Source organism: Dysidea avara, chromosome 3 (assembly GCF_963678975.1).
Source record: "Dysidea avara chromosome 3, odDysAvar1.4, whole genome shotgun sequence".
Classification (NCBI taxonomy): domain Eukaryota; kingdom Metazoa; phylum Porifera; class Demospongiae; order Dictyoceratida; family Dysideidae; genus Dysidea; species Dysidea avara.
Window position 1 is genome coordinate 22594562 of NC_089274.1, and position 17174 is coordinate 22611735.

The window sequence follows — 17174 nt, forward strand, 5'->3', positions numbered from 1 at the left end:
GCAATGATTGCAGTGAATTAAACAATTGGATCAGAGAACGCAAGTATATGTCACCTGATATAGTGAATGATCAAATCAAATTGATAGCTGATAGTGTGCTAACAAACATTATAGCAGACATTAGAAAAGTGCACTGGTTTTCAATCATTGCCGATGAAGCTACGGATGTCAGTAACAAAGAGCAGTTAACTGTATGCATCAGATGGGTAGATGATGATTTTTGTATATATGAAGACCCAATCGAATTGATTAAACTCCCAAAAACTGATGCTGAAACAATCACTAGGGAGCTGAAAAGTTGTTTGGGTAAGCATGTTTTACCAATTGCTCAGTGTCGTGGCCAAGCATATGATGGTGCCAGCAACATGAGTGGTCACTTAAATGGTGTTGCTGCTAGAATTGAAAAGGATGTTCCAGCAGTTTTATACCTACATTGCTTTGCACACTGCACAAATTTGTGTTTGCAAACAGTAGGTAGGAAATGTGTTGTAGTTAGGGATGCTCTAGATTTAGTTATGGAGATATCCCAGCTAATCAGATTCTCTCCAAAAAGATCAACACTTTTTTCGGATGTACAAAAAGAGCTTGGAGCTTGTTCTGTTTCATTGAAACCATTATGTCCTACACGATGGACTGTTCGTACTGCAGCTATATCTGCTGTTTTAAGTAATTATTCCAACTTATTAGCTGCTTTAGAACAGATAAATGCTGAAACTCATGATGACTATGGTCGAAAAGCTGGAGGTTACCTTGCTCAGATGGATAAATTTAGTACCTTTTTTTGGACTGAAACTAGCTCATTTAATTTTTTCAGGAACAGAACAGCTCTCTTTAACATTACAAGGTAAGGACACCACTATCCAAGAAGCTGTCAATGCTACTGAGTTAGCTGTAAAATATTTGACAAGGCTAAGGTCTGATAGTACTTTTGTTGACTTTTACTCTAAAACAGTAGAAGAGGCTAAAGAATTAACTTCTGACCCTGTTTTACCCAGATATAGAAGACCCCCTCATCGGATTGATGATGGAGAAGCTCCTGTACTGTTTTCTGACCCTAAAAGCTATTTCAAGCAACAGTATTTTGAAATATTAGATCTGCTTGTTAATGAACTTAAGCGAAGATTTCAACAAAAACGAGGATTACCTGTAATGTCAGTCTTAGAGAAAACCTTACTAGACTCTGCAAATGGCAAATTTTGTGCTTTAGAATTACCAGAAGAATTTGATATATACAACAGTGACCTTGATTTATCTCGATTGAAAATTCAACTGACAATGTTGCCTGATTTGATTACAACACATAATACTAACAGTAAGGTGCCAATAAAAAAAGTGACCAATGTAAGAACTATCTGTGATATCATCAATGAACCTGGGAAAGTAATGTTCTCAGAAGTAATAAAGCTTTTAAAAATCTTCTACACTCTACCTGTGACAACTTCAACTGCAGAGAGAAGTTTTTCTGCACTGAGACGATTGAAGACCTTCTTGCGTAGCACGATGTCTCAATCTAGATTAAACCACACATTCATTACATTTATACATAAAGAGCGTACAGATAGTGTTGATGAGAAAGACATTGCTAAGACATTTATATCAGCTAATGATAAAAGAAGAAAATATTTTGGAAATGTTTAACAATAGTAAATGAAACTATCACTGAAAAAAAATTATTTTTAACTGTCTGCATGAGGTACAGTAAAACGATTAACCATGTTACTACAAAGACTATGAAAAATTCAGTCATATGCAAGTAAATTTCCAAAAGACATGTACATCCCGGGGGCACATGGCCTTAGACCCCCTATAACTGAGTTGAATACATATACAAATAAGTCTAATTTGTTTGACTGAAAATTGCTCCAGATCCTATCCATGTGCATATAAATTTCAAAATTTTCCTGGGGGGGGCATGCCCCCAGACCCCCCTAGACTGCAGCTGCTTCGCAGCTGACTGATCCTCAATCAACAGCATGCAGTCCATCTCAATAAGTATAACAATATACAATTACTGTGACCCCCAGTACTTTATATAGCTCATGGCCCCCCCAACTTGAAGATGCTTCCTACGCCTATGAAAGCCAGTATGTTTGTATCAATAAAGTAACCAATTTGCATCAACCAAGAGTAAAACTCTTGATTAACATTAACTCATAGAATTTCCATTAGATTAATCCAGTGAACAGTAGAGAGATGAAAAAGATGATCAGTGGGGGCCCATACATATCTTAAGGTAGCTTCAGCTGAGTGAAATTAAACCCACAATCAAACTCCAGGCTTGGTGATATAGGTTTATTATACATTTTGAAACAATGTTTCGGATTGGAAAGCATGCAGTAAGTTGCTGACTGACTAATAGTGTTGTGTACTGTTTGTAGATTGTTGACATTCCAGGAATGTTACACCAATTGTGAAACTGCAGATGATGTAATATTTCACAATAATACTATGATGAGTGGTTGACTTTGATAATAAAGCTGTCACATTCTACCCTTCCACTCCTGAATGCACAAGTGCTTTTTTTCTCCACAGTGGAAATGCTATATATTACTTTGAAAGTACACAAGCTGTATACTATAGTAATGTATGTTCTTTAGAATAGTCAAGTTAATTATCTAGCTGTTGCATAGCAACCACATACACTGAAAACGCATTGTAAATTTTAATTTTTATTTCTTCTTCCATGCACGCAGTACATTGTGGCTGCAATTGCTACACATATATTACTTCCTATTGGATTCATGATCCATGCATTGTTTAATTGATATAATGAAAATTCAAAAATCAGGCCATTATTACATAATGCTACTCCTCCTTCATACCTGTAATAGAGTTTATGATGTAATGTAATGATGTGCCATGATGTAATAATTCATTATGCATACTTGTAATATTAATATTGTGTGCTGTAGTTGTAAGAGTTATAGTTGTTATTGTGTGCTTTCAATTATTGATGAATAATATTATATACAGTGGTCTGTTCTACTTATAAAAGATTTGCCCAAGAGCCTACACTTCCCTACAATTATAGAACAACATATGTGATAGCAGCCATATTAATTAATTTGTATCCATTGGAAAATATAGCCAATTTTTTACAGTCACATATATGTATATTATTTCATTAAATATTTTATTCTATTGTTGATACATAATCTATTGTTTAGCTTTAATTTGTTAGTACACTATAGCTTCCACTTAAAAATGGATATTTATGCCTGATGGCATGCACTAAAGGAGTGTTGAGCAGACAATTTTAATCAGATGAGCTCGAGAAGTACAATGTAATGATTGCTCAAACAGAGGAAGATCTGGAGAATTCTGATACAATAACATCGAGGGAGGTAGCAAAGAGATTTTACTGTAGAGAAAGCAATATTCCAGTTTGCAAATTAATGTAAATCTAGCTGTAGCGTAGCATTATTAGCATAATTAATTGCATGTGCAACAAATTCTTTTTAAGCTGAATCTTTGCTATTGAATGAGGCATGCACATTGCCTACTGAGGAAAACATAACATGGCAGAGATTTTATGGTGAGTTTATGAGTTCTAATGAATATTTCAGTAACGAATGTATATGTATATATATATATATATATTATCTGGCATTGTTTAATTGTTAAGTGCATGTGTTGTAACCACTCACTACTTTCTGTGGATGGGACAATGTGTTTAGCTACTCTTATCTGAATGTATAGCTATACTCTTTAAAGTTAACAACATCCACGTTAATTTGTGCTGTAGGTCCAGTGTGATGAATGTGAGTGGTGGTACTACTTACAGTATGTACAAACAAGAAAAGTACGCAAACAGGAAATTGGATCCTCAAAAGAAGAAGAGTGTATATATAGTAGATAAAGATGCAAAGACAGTGAGGGGCCATGTTGCACAACTGATAACACTTACAAAGTTCATTTGTCAAGTTGTTAAGAAATGCTTGTAAAGATAGCCCATTGTAGCTAGGTGATGGCAAGGCTAGAAGACACTGAGAAAAGGCATAATACGCATATGGTACGTACCATACGCATATGCCTATACCGTACGCGTATGGTATGTACCATACGCGTATGGTACATACCATACGTGTACGGTACAAAATACGCGTATAGAACATATCAAGACTCACGGTAGTGAGTCGCGCGGCCAGTAAAGCAGAAACGCGCGCCGCAGACAATAAATGACGCGACCACTACGTGAGGATTTTACAAGAACGAACGTTCTCAAATTTGGCCTTCCTGTAATCCACCCGTCACTTACGCTATCCCTCTGAAACTCTGGAGTTGAACTCATCGTGTCACTAGTAACTACCACACAAGCAGTGAAGCAAATCCATGCCGATTGTTTCGTGATCGAGATTGCCGACATGAAAGGGGACGTTTCATTTTTATTTTTATTTTTATTTTTATCGCATGCGGTTAGACGCAACCGCAGGTGTATGCCTTGCGTTCCTTTGTGCATTCCGAACATTGATCGCCCTGTTATCGCTTCAGTATTCACTCAATCACCTCAAGATTCACATCATCGATTTCACCATACATGATTACCCTACAGTCGTGATTTCAGCACCAAACGAAGTTTCAGTCGTCCTCAGTCGACCTAGAGGCCAAATACAAATCCCAGATTGTTGTTTTCCGCAATACTCGCTTGGCATGTAGGGCAATGTGTCTTTAAACTGTTCTGAAAGTTTCGTTCAGATTGAAACATTTGTTTTCGAGAATGGCTAGTTTGAAATTTGAATTTAGTCGCCCCCACGTCATTTGCTCTCTAAGAATTTTACTCGGAATTTAAAGAATGACGCAGAGCACAACTGCGGTCTCTGGGTATTGATGAACTGGCGCTCTATGTAGTTAATCAGTACATATAGCCACCAAGAAGTGTGCTGCCATAGATTATAGTCCATAGATATAGCTAATCTATGGTGCTGCATACCATCCTTCGTTTTGAAATTAGTCGCCCCCACATAATTTGTCCTCTAAGGGCGCGGCTTAAAGAATGACACAAGAGTACAACTGCGGTTACCAGTTGTTGACACAAGCTGTGAGTAATTAGCACATGTAGCTAGCTTAAAAGGAAGTGTGCAAAATCGCCTAATACAATTGTCACCATGCATTATTGCATTTTATAGCACCCCCACACAAAATTACACATGTAATTACAACATACAGAGGAGACACATGAATACCAAACACTTTTCACAACAATAATGTAAGAATTGTACAATAATGACTGTAATATAACTGCTATGCAAATGTTTTCCAGTGGCCCGCCATGGTAGCAAGTCTCACATGACGGCATGTATATTCATCCAAACACAATGGGAGTAACGAGTGAGTATGATGACAACAAGTTGGTATGACTCCATTTGTAGAATCCAGATGAGTGGGTGTGGCTCCAGTATGTCTAAACGGTTAACAAACATTCCTGTTATAAATACGTGCTAGAGTTGCAATATAATAGTATAGTATTTAAATGCAATAATACATAGTCTCCATTGCATCACTATCAAACGACACTAAGTGGAGGATATTGTTGCATCTCTAGTATGTACACTCTATCAGTACAACCTATCTTAATGGCCACTAGTATAGAAAGACAACCACTCTTGAAAAGCCAATTCCAATTGAGAATTTATACACTGTTACCTGCTGAATGAGTGAAGGTGGCAATAAACAAGTTCCACCGTAATTTATACACGTGATCTGATCCTGTATATTCTGTCAGTGGATGAGATCCACTTGGCCAGGACAAAATGTGACTCAAGTGCCCTGGATGATCCATACTCAACCAACTTATGACCCAGTGGCACAATGGAACTGACTATTTATAGAGAATACAATTACATTTATTTCTAAGATGTGTGGATGTGTGGACACATTACAACACATTACATGTACATACAAGACACGCTACGTACTGTTTTAGCATTTCAAGTCACCACATTATACACGTACCAGTCAACAATGCTTCATAGTGCCCATCAGTAAACCTGAAGAAAAGTTACAAAAAATAAAAATTCACATAAGTACAATGAAACCTCATTAATATGGCAGGCTGTGGGACCAAAAAATTTGGCCTGAATAACAAGGTGGCCTTATTAATGAGGTCATAAGTAATGCTTAGCTATATTTGGGACCTACTAGAGGTGGCCAATATAATGAGGTGGTCTTATTAAAGAGGTGGCCACTAAGTGAGGTTTCACTGTACATATAGTTCACAATATTGTGAACAATATTAATGGTTAACAATATACACTGAAACCTGCAGGTCACTTCTTGTGGAAGATTGCTCTCTACACAAAATGACACATTCAGAGATTGTATTTAGATGGATGATACAGTAACGCATTGTGACTTCAATACTCGTGATGTGTCACTGCTAGGCAGCAACCATATACACGGCACTGCCACATCGCACTTGCTCGCACACACAATTTTGCTAACGATTTTACAAATTGATAATTAAGGGGTGTGGCAACTAGCTGTTTCCCTTCTGTACAAGTGGCCACCAAGACAGGTCCACTGTGGATGAAAGCCAGGCATTAGATATTTGGTATTTCATGTGTTGAAGACATTCCAGGGCTTCTGGTAGTCTCAAATCTCACCACAGTTTAACTCAGGCAGTGTTGTGGTCACCACTAAACTACTGGAATGCTGTGTTATGTTCATCTTATGCTTGGCTACTATATTGTAGAACTGAAATGGATACTCTGAAAAATATATCCTATGGATAATGACTTCATCACTTTCTTCATCAGGAGCTTATAAGGACCAACAGTGAAACTTTTTACACTTGGGGCTGACAGTCAACTGCCTATGTCTGAAGCAGTGCTTTTGGTGCTCTAACAGATTGGCTGCCCCCTTGCTGCCAGCACTCACTGTCTCATACGCTGTCATACACTAAATCCATCTCTATAGCCAGTTAGAACAGCATGCTTCTTACCTTTTTTTAAGGCCGCATAATGCAGCCACCTCTTTAAAAGGCAAGGTTAGAAAATTTTGTCCCTACGGCCTGAATAATGACCAGTTTTCACTGTACTATTAGTGATTAGTGATCATGGGGGATTATTTATTAAGATACTAAGATATACAAACGCTACAACCTCTAAATATAGCAGTAAATTTTTTACCCTGGTCCAATGTCTCATAATAATCGTGACTTCGTGAGAGACTCTACTGTGACAAATACATGTTTATCATGATATGTGCTAATCGCCTTTTTACAATTAAGTTTTACAACACAAATACATGTATAGTTAAACTCACCAATTGCGACTAAATCCCTTCAACACGAAAAGACAAATAATGAGACAACCTTGGAGACAACAGCCACACAAGCCTATTCTGGTGCGTTTATTTAGTAGTAATATAAATTTTAAAGGCGTTTATTTACAACAGGACATAATTACGCGCCCCTCTATTGTCTCTGTACATACTTGCCTTTTCTTTACTATTCTCATTTCATTTCACAAGATCTCTTGGCAGGGGCGTAGCTTCTTCACTTGAATTAGTCAATGCTTGAAGTAGATCGAGATACTCTAATAAAACAGTCACATTTCTACAAGTGCCATATTTTTATATTGTAAAGTCTGTAAGTAGCTAGTAATTTAAACTATACAATCCGATGCTAAGCAGAAGTTGTAACTATGCTAAATATTGATTGCTGTGTTCAGCGGTGGAGCAAGTAGTTGATATGAGGGGGGCTGGGCTGACCCAGACTTATTTCTATAGTTTAGTAAGGTGAGACCAAAAAAAAAAAAAAAAGGTCGCAACCAACTGACAAGAGCTTCCACCTCACCAGCTACCATTTCTAGCTGATAAACTACATAAAAATCCTTACATAGCTCGCTACACACTGAATACTTTATTAGAGTGACTGCTCTATTAGAGTATCTCGATCTTTATCACGGTTTTCAGCCCCACTCCAAGAAAGATAATTTCGGTGTGATATCATTCTGAGGGGGGGCTAAGCCCCCCCCCTTCCGCCGCCTATGGCTGTGTTACAGCTGTTTTGTGACTGCTCTAATAGAGTATCTTGATCGTTTCAATGCAGTACAAGATGAAAGGCAAAGTGTTGTTAAGGGTTTACTAGTTAAAATGGGTGTTAGTTGACTGCAGTTGCATGCCACTAACAGGGTCGTCCAGAGAAATTAGAGGGCCCAGGGAAAAGAGTTAAAGAGGGGCCCAGGGGCAAGGAAGGGTCTAGATCCTGACTGCTCTATTAGAGTATATCGATCTTTCTTTAAACAGGTATTCAAGTGGCCCCTTTCAGGCTGTGGTAGGGGGAAAAATACCCCAGTTACCCCCAATGTGGGCGGCCCTGGCCACTAAAATTACAGTTATATTTTAATATTCTGTCACTGTAATCTGGGGTTTCTGTCAAAACCATGGAAACTACTGACTCACCTACTGTTATCAACAGTGCATTGCTTATTCTAACAAAAAGTATTGAAATCCCATCCAAAAACAGCTTATAGCTGTAAAAAAAGTGCGCGTCCAAGTAAAGCAGAGTTAACTGCGACAAAAAGTAATGATATCATAATGCGGCCATGTGCGAGGTGTGCAAGTTGTAATATTAGCTAATCAGATAATACAATGTTATTGTTAAAGTGTTAATGAGAACTATGTGATGCTGCTAGTTTTGAAGTGTGTGAGCATCTTCATAAATGCCACATAAATTTAATTCTCAATAAAGCAATGTGTATAGATTCTCTGATAGTAATAAATAGTTTGAGTTTGGCCGCCTTTCCTGTATACAGCAATGCTACGAACAAAGGAAAGGTGGCCAAACTCAAACTATTTATTACTATCAGAGAATCTATACACATTGCTTTATTGAGAATTAAATTTATGTGGCATTTATGAAGATGCTCACACACTTCAAAACTAGCAGCATCACATAGTTCTCATTAACACTTTAACAATAACATTGTATTATCTGATTAGCTAATATTACAACTTGCACACCTCGCACATGGCCGCATTATGATATCATTACTTTTTGTCGCAGTTAACTCTGCTTTACTTGGACGCGCACTTTTTTTACAGCTATAAGCTGTTTTTGGATGGGATATATAATGTCGGCACTATAGTTATTGGATAGTCTCATTAACTATTAATTTTTTGTGTAAGGTCTAGCCGGTATGCATGGCTTTGTAAGCAGCAAAAAATTAAACTACAGTAGATATTTACCACCTCTAATTTTGTACACTGAACAGTGTAATAATCTTGATGCATTGTTAGGTGTTGTAAAGCAAATTTATATGCCATCACATTGTTGTGCATGCCATATGCATGTATACTGTCACACAAAAGGTATATTAAAATCATCACTGTACCAATACTGAGCTCTGTATACTATCTGTCTTCGATCATTTACCATTAGTTGATTGTTGTCATTTTCCTACTACTCTCCAAGAGGGAAAGTGAAGGATAGAGGGTGTTGTATTGAGGGCTAATAGTGAACAAAGCAACTACCCCACCTCTAAGGTGAGATATGATGATGATGGCTGGTGCTCTGCTCAACTTGGAGGAGACATTTTTGATCCTTACCTGGAGGTGGAGTTTGGCCAAGATGTGTTATTTCATGCTGTAGTGACTGAAGGGTTTAGCACTGAGCTCAGGCTGTTACCAAGTGCATATATAGAACAATACCAAGTTGAAATAGCTGGAAACGATGAACACTTCCGTTACGTAGCTGTACCAAAAAACATGACCAGTTCTACTATGTCACAACCTGCTGTAAGTAGAGGAAAAATTAAGTTTAAGCAATTGTATCACATTTTCTCACAGGTGTTTCCTTTGGAACAGGAGCAGATTATGAGCCCCGGCTCATACACACAGCTGTTATATTATCCAATTTATGGCCAAAACTTCAGACTAAGACCATACAAGCAGAGCAATTTTCTTCATGCTTGCACAAAACTTGAGATAATTGGATGTCCAATACATGGTAATATATACATGAACATATATTTGGGTGCCGTGGGAAGTACAGTTTCCAGTGGTGGATCTAATATGCTCCCCACCCCCAAAATTATACAAGATCAAGATACTCTAATAGAACAGTCAGTCAAATACTCTAATAGAACAGTCACCACACACAACACTATTGAGAATCCTTCATAGCTTATAAGTATGAAAACTAGCATCTGCAGCGCTATTCCATGCAATGTTTTTGCATATGAAATTAATGTACATGGTCCTTTGCATGTGATATTTGTGGATAAAACTGCTCTACATCTGAAATATCCATCCTGAAACATATGAAAATAATAGCTTCAACTTCTCAGGGTCCCCCTACTCCATATACCTACTATCCCCCAACCCCTTGCCAAATCCTGGATCCGCCCTTCCCTATAAGTGTTCAATGTTTTTACTCTGTTTTCAAGCAGCTGTCAAACTGTTACAGCTTAGATCGTTGGGTAGTTTTCCTGCTAATATTGATATGCATGGGTTATGTATATATTGCACACATCCAAGGATTTGATTATACTCTATTTTCAAAACCTATAGGGAATGCCATTAAGTCTTGTATGGATTGGAGACTTTCATTTATTTATGAATTATTTTCCTGTTTCAAAATTTATTTCTAAATTCTCCACCACTTTTAATAGAACTTATCACCAAAACTTAAAAAACTGTTTTCATATAATTATGAAACTTGCCAATGAGTTACTTTGCACATCTACAGTTTGGGGTGAATATTGTGTCATTCCTCAGGTCTCTAAAATAGCATAGATCCTTTCCATGTGCCTGATTTGTTGCAAAGGATGAAATAGACTGAAATGGAATGAAATGCTACTGAGCTAGTGACTAGAGTTACTTATGATCTTTCTTGAAAGTTGACAATGCTGTATACATGCTCAAAGAAACTATACACATTTGTCAGTTTGTTAATTTGGTCAAGCTGGCATCATAATTTATTTTGGCAGATACATGATGTATAACATCAGTCAGGAAGGTTAACCTTGTGGTGAATATAGTTATTGTGTGTGGGATACCTTTCCATCTTCCAAATAATATTCATTTAACATCAACTATGATGAATTTGTCTATAGCTACTTACAGTGGAAGTAAGTGAGAAGGATGGCTGTGTTATCAGCTGCAATTAACCCATAGCTGCAATGCCACCTATAAGGTTATCATTTTTATAGTTGACATTTCTTGAGCTTAAATCCATATTTATAATCCAGGGCATATACTATGGCTTATGATAAACTTTAGCAAAGTTTATAGCAATTCTATACCAGGTGATGGGGTACTACTTAGTGCATTGTATAGTGACATTTAAACAGTGGTGGACTCTGGTGCACGTGATTAAATAGAGTTTTTATATTTCTTTACTTTTGGCAGAATATACCAGTTGTCTGTATGGGTCCATAGGTTACCATGAATTAGGTCCTTGCCCATATGTTTTTTCCTCCAATATTTGTTGCACTGTATAAACACCAAGTTTATAGTTACTGTTAGACACCAGCCTATTATGCTTTTAATTTTACCTATTATGCTATGCTGTAGTGCTCAAATATTTTGTCTATTATGCTCATAATTATGCTCAAAACTTTTGCCACAGTTCCAATGTTTTGTTTCTTTCTAATGGATAATGATAAACTTTGGCTTATGAACAACTGGTTAAATGTAAAACGTACTCGTGCATTAAGAATTTGGCTACATTGTAAACTATAATAACAGTGGTGTCAGATAACTACTTAATGCCATATCAGTGGCATCAATTGTTCTATTGTGTAAGTCAACCTTTTTCTGTGGCATGCATTTTTACTTACAGTATGACAACTATTCTGACTATTATGCTAGCATTATGCTTGATGCTTTCACGCACCTATTATGCCTAAAATTATGCCTAGTTACTGTTCAAGTTGAATCAATCAAATAGCAGGGGCAGATCCAGGGTTTTGGGGTAGTAGGAATATGGAGCAGGGGTCTGGGGGGTACAACTCCTGGCCAGAAGCTAAAACTATTTTATGTGTTTCGGGACTAAAAGTTTTGATGTAGGGTGGTTTTTGCACAAAAATATCTAAATTGTACTGTACACTGATTCGTACTGCACACTAGGGTAGTATAGGGATAAGTGATGGTCTCATGAGTAGTCAACTATAATTATTATGGACCTAAAGAATGGCGCACACAAAGACCAGAATGGACATGTGCAGATGCTAGTTTTCATACTTGGCAACTGTGGAGAATTCTTACATGTGGTGACTGTTCTGTTAGAGTATTTGGCTGACTGCTCTATCAGAGTATCTCAATCTTGTATAATTTTTGTGGGGGTGGGGGGCACATGCCCCCTGTGCCACCCCTTGGGTGAATAGGCACTACAGCTACCAACTCATTTCATTCTATTCCATTCATTCTGGCTACTTAAGGCATCATGCATTCAAATATAAACCTGATTATAGTTATTATTACTATGTAGCTAGTTATGATAGTAATATTGGATGTTATTATTACTATGTAGCTAGTTATGATAGTAATATTGGATGTTGTCATCTCACATGATTAATGACTATAGAGTGCAAGGCAGAAAAGAATTTGAGTGAGGATGATGGTGTTGTGGTCACAATGGATGGATCAATGGTACCAAATAAGGACCTGTTTAACTTTGACAATGGACAGTCATTTGCTTACCCAGTGATGAGGACCACCCCAATATCACCATTACATTTCCCCTTCAGTAGTACAAATAATGGAAATTGGTATACGTGGTTCAGATAGCCTGTTTTTGAATACATTTGTAACAAATTCTACATTATCCCATTCAGAAGAAGCATATGGATATTTTGTTGACTATACTAATGACCTTGGATCAACAACAGTATGTGATGTGTGGTATAAAGTAGACTGTATCAGTGTATCATTTCTGTAGGTATTTACTATTTCAGATGTTGGTAAAAATTACTTTGGGATGTGGCCTCCTATTAAAGTTAACGGACTAAACCCAATACATGGAGTAATCGTCCTTGCTTGAATCTATTGCTGAAGGGATATAGTGGTAGTGATAGTAAGTTATAGCTGCATCATTGACTACATGTATTAAACGTTCATTATGTAGTTGTGCAGCACACAGTCAATCCTACTGCAGGCCTGGTTGACAATCCAATGGAGGTACTGACAACTACAAATATAGTGTGTCCCACCCCCACCTGGCATGTAAACATGATGATGATAATTATCAAGCATTTGTATTGTCAATTGGTGGGGTGGTTATGGGTTCAGTCACTAATAACAGGTATTAGTATGATAGTGGGTGTGTGTGCGTGTCGTCATCATCATCGTCAAGCTAAGAAGAGTTTGGAATCAAAAGATTGTTTGATACCAAGAAGACGTAGAACTATTGCTCATGCTTGTAATACTAATGTGGGAGCTGATAATGACCTTTATGGACAGCCAGAACTGTGTCTGTGAATGATGTTATTAACAACTAGATTGACACAATGTGTGTGTAAGCATCAGTCCACCATATAGGAAAAATTTACAAATTTGACAAAGTATAGTTACTATGATAATTAAAATTAAAGTTCTCTGCATACCATGTGCATGATGAGTTTGGTATATGTGCTTTTTGGAAGTCAAATTATGACATGCAGTTGTTATTATAGACTGGTAGACCGAACAGCTAGCCTACTAATAGGTGATGCTGAAAGTTCAACAGTACATTATTACTGTTTTTCATATAACATATCATAGTTTTATAAATTCAATTTTCATTTCAAAAGGTGTGATGACTACTTATATATGAGCTTACTGAATGATTTCTCTTTAAGAGTACGTACCTCTTTACACTCTATAGGTACATGATCTGCAGTATGTTGTCCAGTAGTATTGCATGCTGGAACAGTACAGCTAACCAGAAAAATAGTCACTGCAATGTGAATAAATAGTATGCGCTACCACCAACTACTGTGATAAAGTTAATTATTCTCATACAATAGTGTTACAATAATATGTCTGAGACCCTGAACTAACAGCTGCTAAGATCAATTCAGTACATTCTCACTCACTTGTAATTACTTTCTTATTTTGAAATATGTATATAGCTAGATATATTACAAGTTTACTCAGTTTAGTAGCTATATAGTATGATTATGATTGTTTTATTATGATTAAAGTACTTGGTAAAGGCAGAGCCTGTATACCAGAAGGCTTATAAAGGCCTAAGATGTTTAAATTAACTAATGATTGTATCTGTATTATTGTGTCTAGCATAAACTTTAAAGCCATATGCTATGGTATAATATTAAATGTCATTCTGCAGTATTTGTGTATTAACACTGAATTATTCTTGTCAGACAAGTTATGGGACAACTGAACTGGAAGAATATGATAATGACATGACACAACAGTTCAGCATCAGTGATGGAATCAACAATACTATGTATGGATCAATTTTGGAAGTAAATAGTAGCAATGTCCATAATTATGAAGAGATCTATCCTCGCCCATGAAGATTATTAGGTGTACATACAGCAACCAACCAAATGTCAATTTGTGTATTTTTTTATAGACCGTATAGAATTCATAATATGAACTCTTGGTTAATAGTAAATTTGAATTGTGTGCAAAATTGTATTTCCAATGCTATACATAGTTCTGTACATGATGTGTCAATGAAATTGTGTGCAAAATTGTATTGAATTCCGATGCTTTGTTCCAATGCTTTGTACATGATGTGTAAATATATAATATCTTTTATTCAACTTTTCAAAAGAATCATATAACATTCCGCAAAATATATAATATATTGTTAAACATTAATGACCATTGCCATTATAGTGTGCTTACCTTCTGTATATAGTTGTTTGTTCCCTGCTTTGTTTACATGCAATCAGTCACTACAACATTGAACCACCATGGGGCTATGGTATTAATTGAACGACACAACAGTATAGGGTTGATATATACTGTACACTATATGGATCAACAATGCCAAGCTGCAATTATGCAAGTTAATATATATGTAGTCTAACATAGAAAAAGTCTGCATGTTACTTGTGCTGATAAATCACATGTCATTTGTTTCAAAGATCATACATTATTAAGCTCACAAAAATGTATGCAGCTTCAATTAACATTGGTGTGATCTTAATATGATGTAACTGATTACAGAAGGTCATTTTTCAAGAAAGTATGGCAGTACCTCTCCTTCCTCTAATGCATGTGGGAGCTGAAAATGACATTGACCTTTATGGACAGACAATGAGAAGTTCTGTATATGTCTGTTCTTGTATGGACACATCCACATAGTACTGTGGAACCTGTTTAACCATGCAAGTCAAAGTATTCATTCTCTAAACTGCCCATTGTAGCAATCCCTAAAATATGATGTTTCATTTGTGTTCAAAATGACCTGCCACCTGCATAATGAGGTCAAGAAATTTCGACCAGAATAGACAGGTATATCTTTGTTAGTTAGAATGATTGACAAGGTTTCTTCGCAATTTAGAGACCTGAGGAGGATGACATCATAGGCATAGCAAGATATTTTTAGATAGGGGGGCTCTAGTTTGGCAAAAAAAAAAAAAAAAAAAAAAAGGTCGACACTTGCTAAGAATGGCTGCTCTCCACTAAATATAGCTTGTATCACTGATAAAGCACATAAAAATCCTTATTCACAACTTCATAGTTTGCTACACAACTTCTCTGAGTCCTGTGACTGCTTTATTAGAGTAACTGACTGCTCTATTAGAGTATCTCGATTTTTTGCATTTAGAACCAGAAAATTGCAAGGAGGGCTCCAGCCCCCCTTGCCCCCTCGGGTTGCTATGCCTATGGATGTGGGCGAGAATACCCATAAACTTAATTATGAGGCCCCAAGTGTACATCCCAAAAATTGCATGTATGAGTAATTATTTCAGTAAATTTAATCAGTATCTAGCTGGTATACCACTGTTCAGCCAATACATCAAATCATTTAAGATGCATATGATCTACAACAGAGGGGTTTACTTGCCTATACTATTCAACTCATTGTCTGATAGCTATATATAGGCAGTATATACAATTTATATGTGACATGCATGTGTTAGCAATTATGGTTCCATCATTTCTTGATAGTCTTTATGATGAGCACAGCTTTAACATGCTAACTAACTGCTTCTCCAAACTTTTTATCAATATTCACAGATAACTAACTGTACATGTGTGATTGTAAGCAATATACAATAGACCTTTATCAGCTCAATGTGAACTAATCATTACAATTCAATACAAAATTGTGCAATAACATTAGCTGTTTACTATCATATCGTATTCATCATACAGAATATATTTTACAAACTACAAGTTAATCATATTACTATTAGGTCAAGTGTTATCACCATGATGATGATGAACCATCACAGGAGGTTAGTCTCAGTGTTGGAGTCAACAACCATATATGCGAAGAAATAGCAACTGTGTCAGTAATAGTTTTGTCCTTGCCCCACTGGTACATTCTTTCTGCATCAGAATAATCTGTGCGTTTTTAGGTCTATAAGTTGTCTGTCAGCAGTCAGCATTAACATGAACAGATATTTTTATCTGGTGATCAAGTGCCTTAGCTACCTGTGGAGTGTGGACAGTAAGTTTGCTACTTTACTAAAAGAGAAACATGTCTTACACATGCTACAATGATACAACTATAAATATTGCTATAAATAAGGCCAAGTTAGGGCTGTTCTAGTATTTGTGGACACAAATAAATGCTGCATATATAGAAATTTGACATTTGTTCACAACACATGCACTTCACTATAGTCACATCAATACACTGTATACGTAACAACATTTGTACCACACCTGTACCACTGTATATGTTGCTTACTAAAATGTCTATATAGCCTGTTTTCATGAGTGCATTTTTTAAAAGATTTGTGCCACTGAGGAGCATGAGGTTAGAGACATAGACATCATTGGACGATGTAATACTGTGGCCAAGAGCTATACAGATGGATACACTTAAGGTGAAAGAAGCTGCACATTTCATTTCTATGTGATATCAACTGTCTGGAGCCTGGGATTGCTTCAGCCAGAATTATAGGTAACATTCATGCACATCTTGTGTGTCTGCAAAACACACCTTGTGTTTATGTACTTACTGTTCATACATAAGATTATTGTTATTAAAACTGTAGAAGTTGAAACAATTGAGCAGGTAGTTTATATGTTTCGAGTAGTTC

The 17174-nt window shown here is 36.6% G+C and overlaps 1 protein-coding gene and 2 long non-coding RNA genes across 3 annotated transcripts; 2 read left to right on the forward strand and 1 right to left on the reverse strand.

Moving 5' to 3' along the window:
* The first annotated feature begins 3635 nt into the window (after window positions 1-3635).
* Window positions 3636-12732, forward strand: LOC136248410 (uncharacterized). The gene is made up of 4 exons (XM_066040193.1): window positions 3636-3872; window positions 9383-9738; window positions 9790-9949; window positions 12530-12732. The coding sequence occupies exons 2-4, from the start codon at window positions 9709-9711 to the stop codon at window positions 12730-12732; spliced, it is 393 nt and encodes a 130-aa protein (XP_065896265.1). The 5' UTR covers window positions 3636-3872; window positions 9383-9708.
* On the reverse strand, window positions 5098-7753 carry LOC136250283 (uncharacterized). The gene is made up of 3 exons (XR_010698479.1): window positions 7264-7753; window positions 5916-5987; window positions 5098-5401 (listed from the first exon to the last, which is right to left on the reverse strand). It is a non-coding gene; the product is annotated as an uncharacterized lncRNA (long non-coding RNA).
* Window positions 12733-12747: 15 nt separating the features above from the next.
* LOC136249288 (uncharacterized) lies at window positions 12748-14527 on the forward strand. Its single transcript, XR_010698141.1, has 4 exons — window positions 12748-12832; window positions 12884-13018; window positions 13070-13418; window positions 14307-14527. It is a non-coding gene; the product is annotated as an uncharacterized lncRNA (long non-coding RNA).
* Window positions 14528-17174: the final 2647 nt, after the last annotated feature.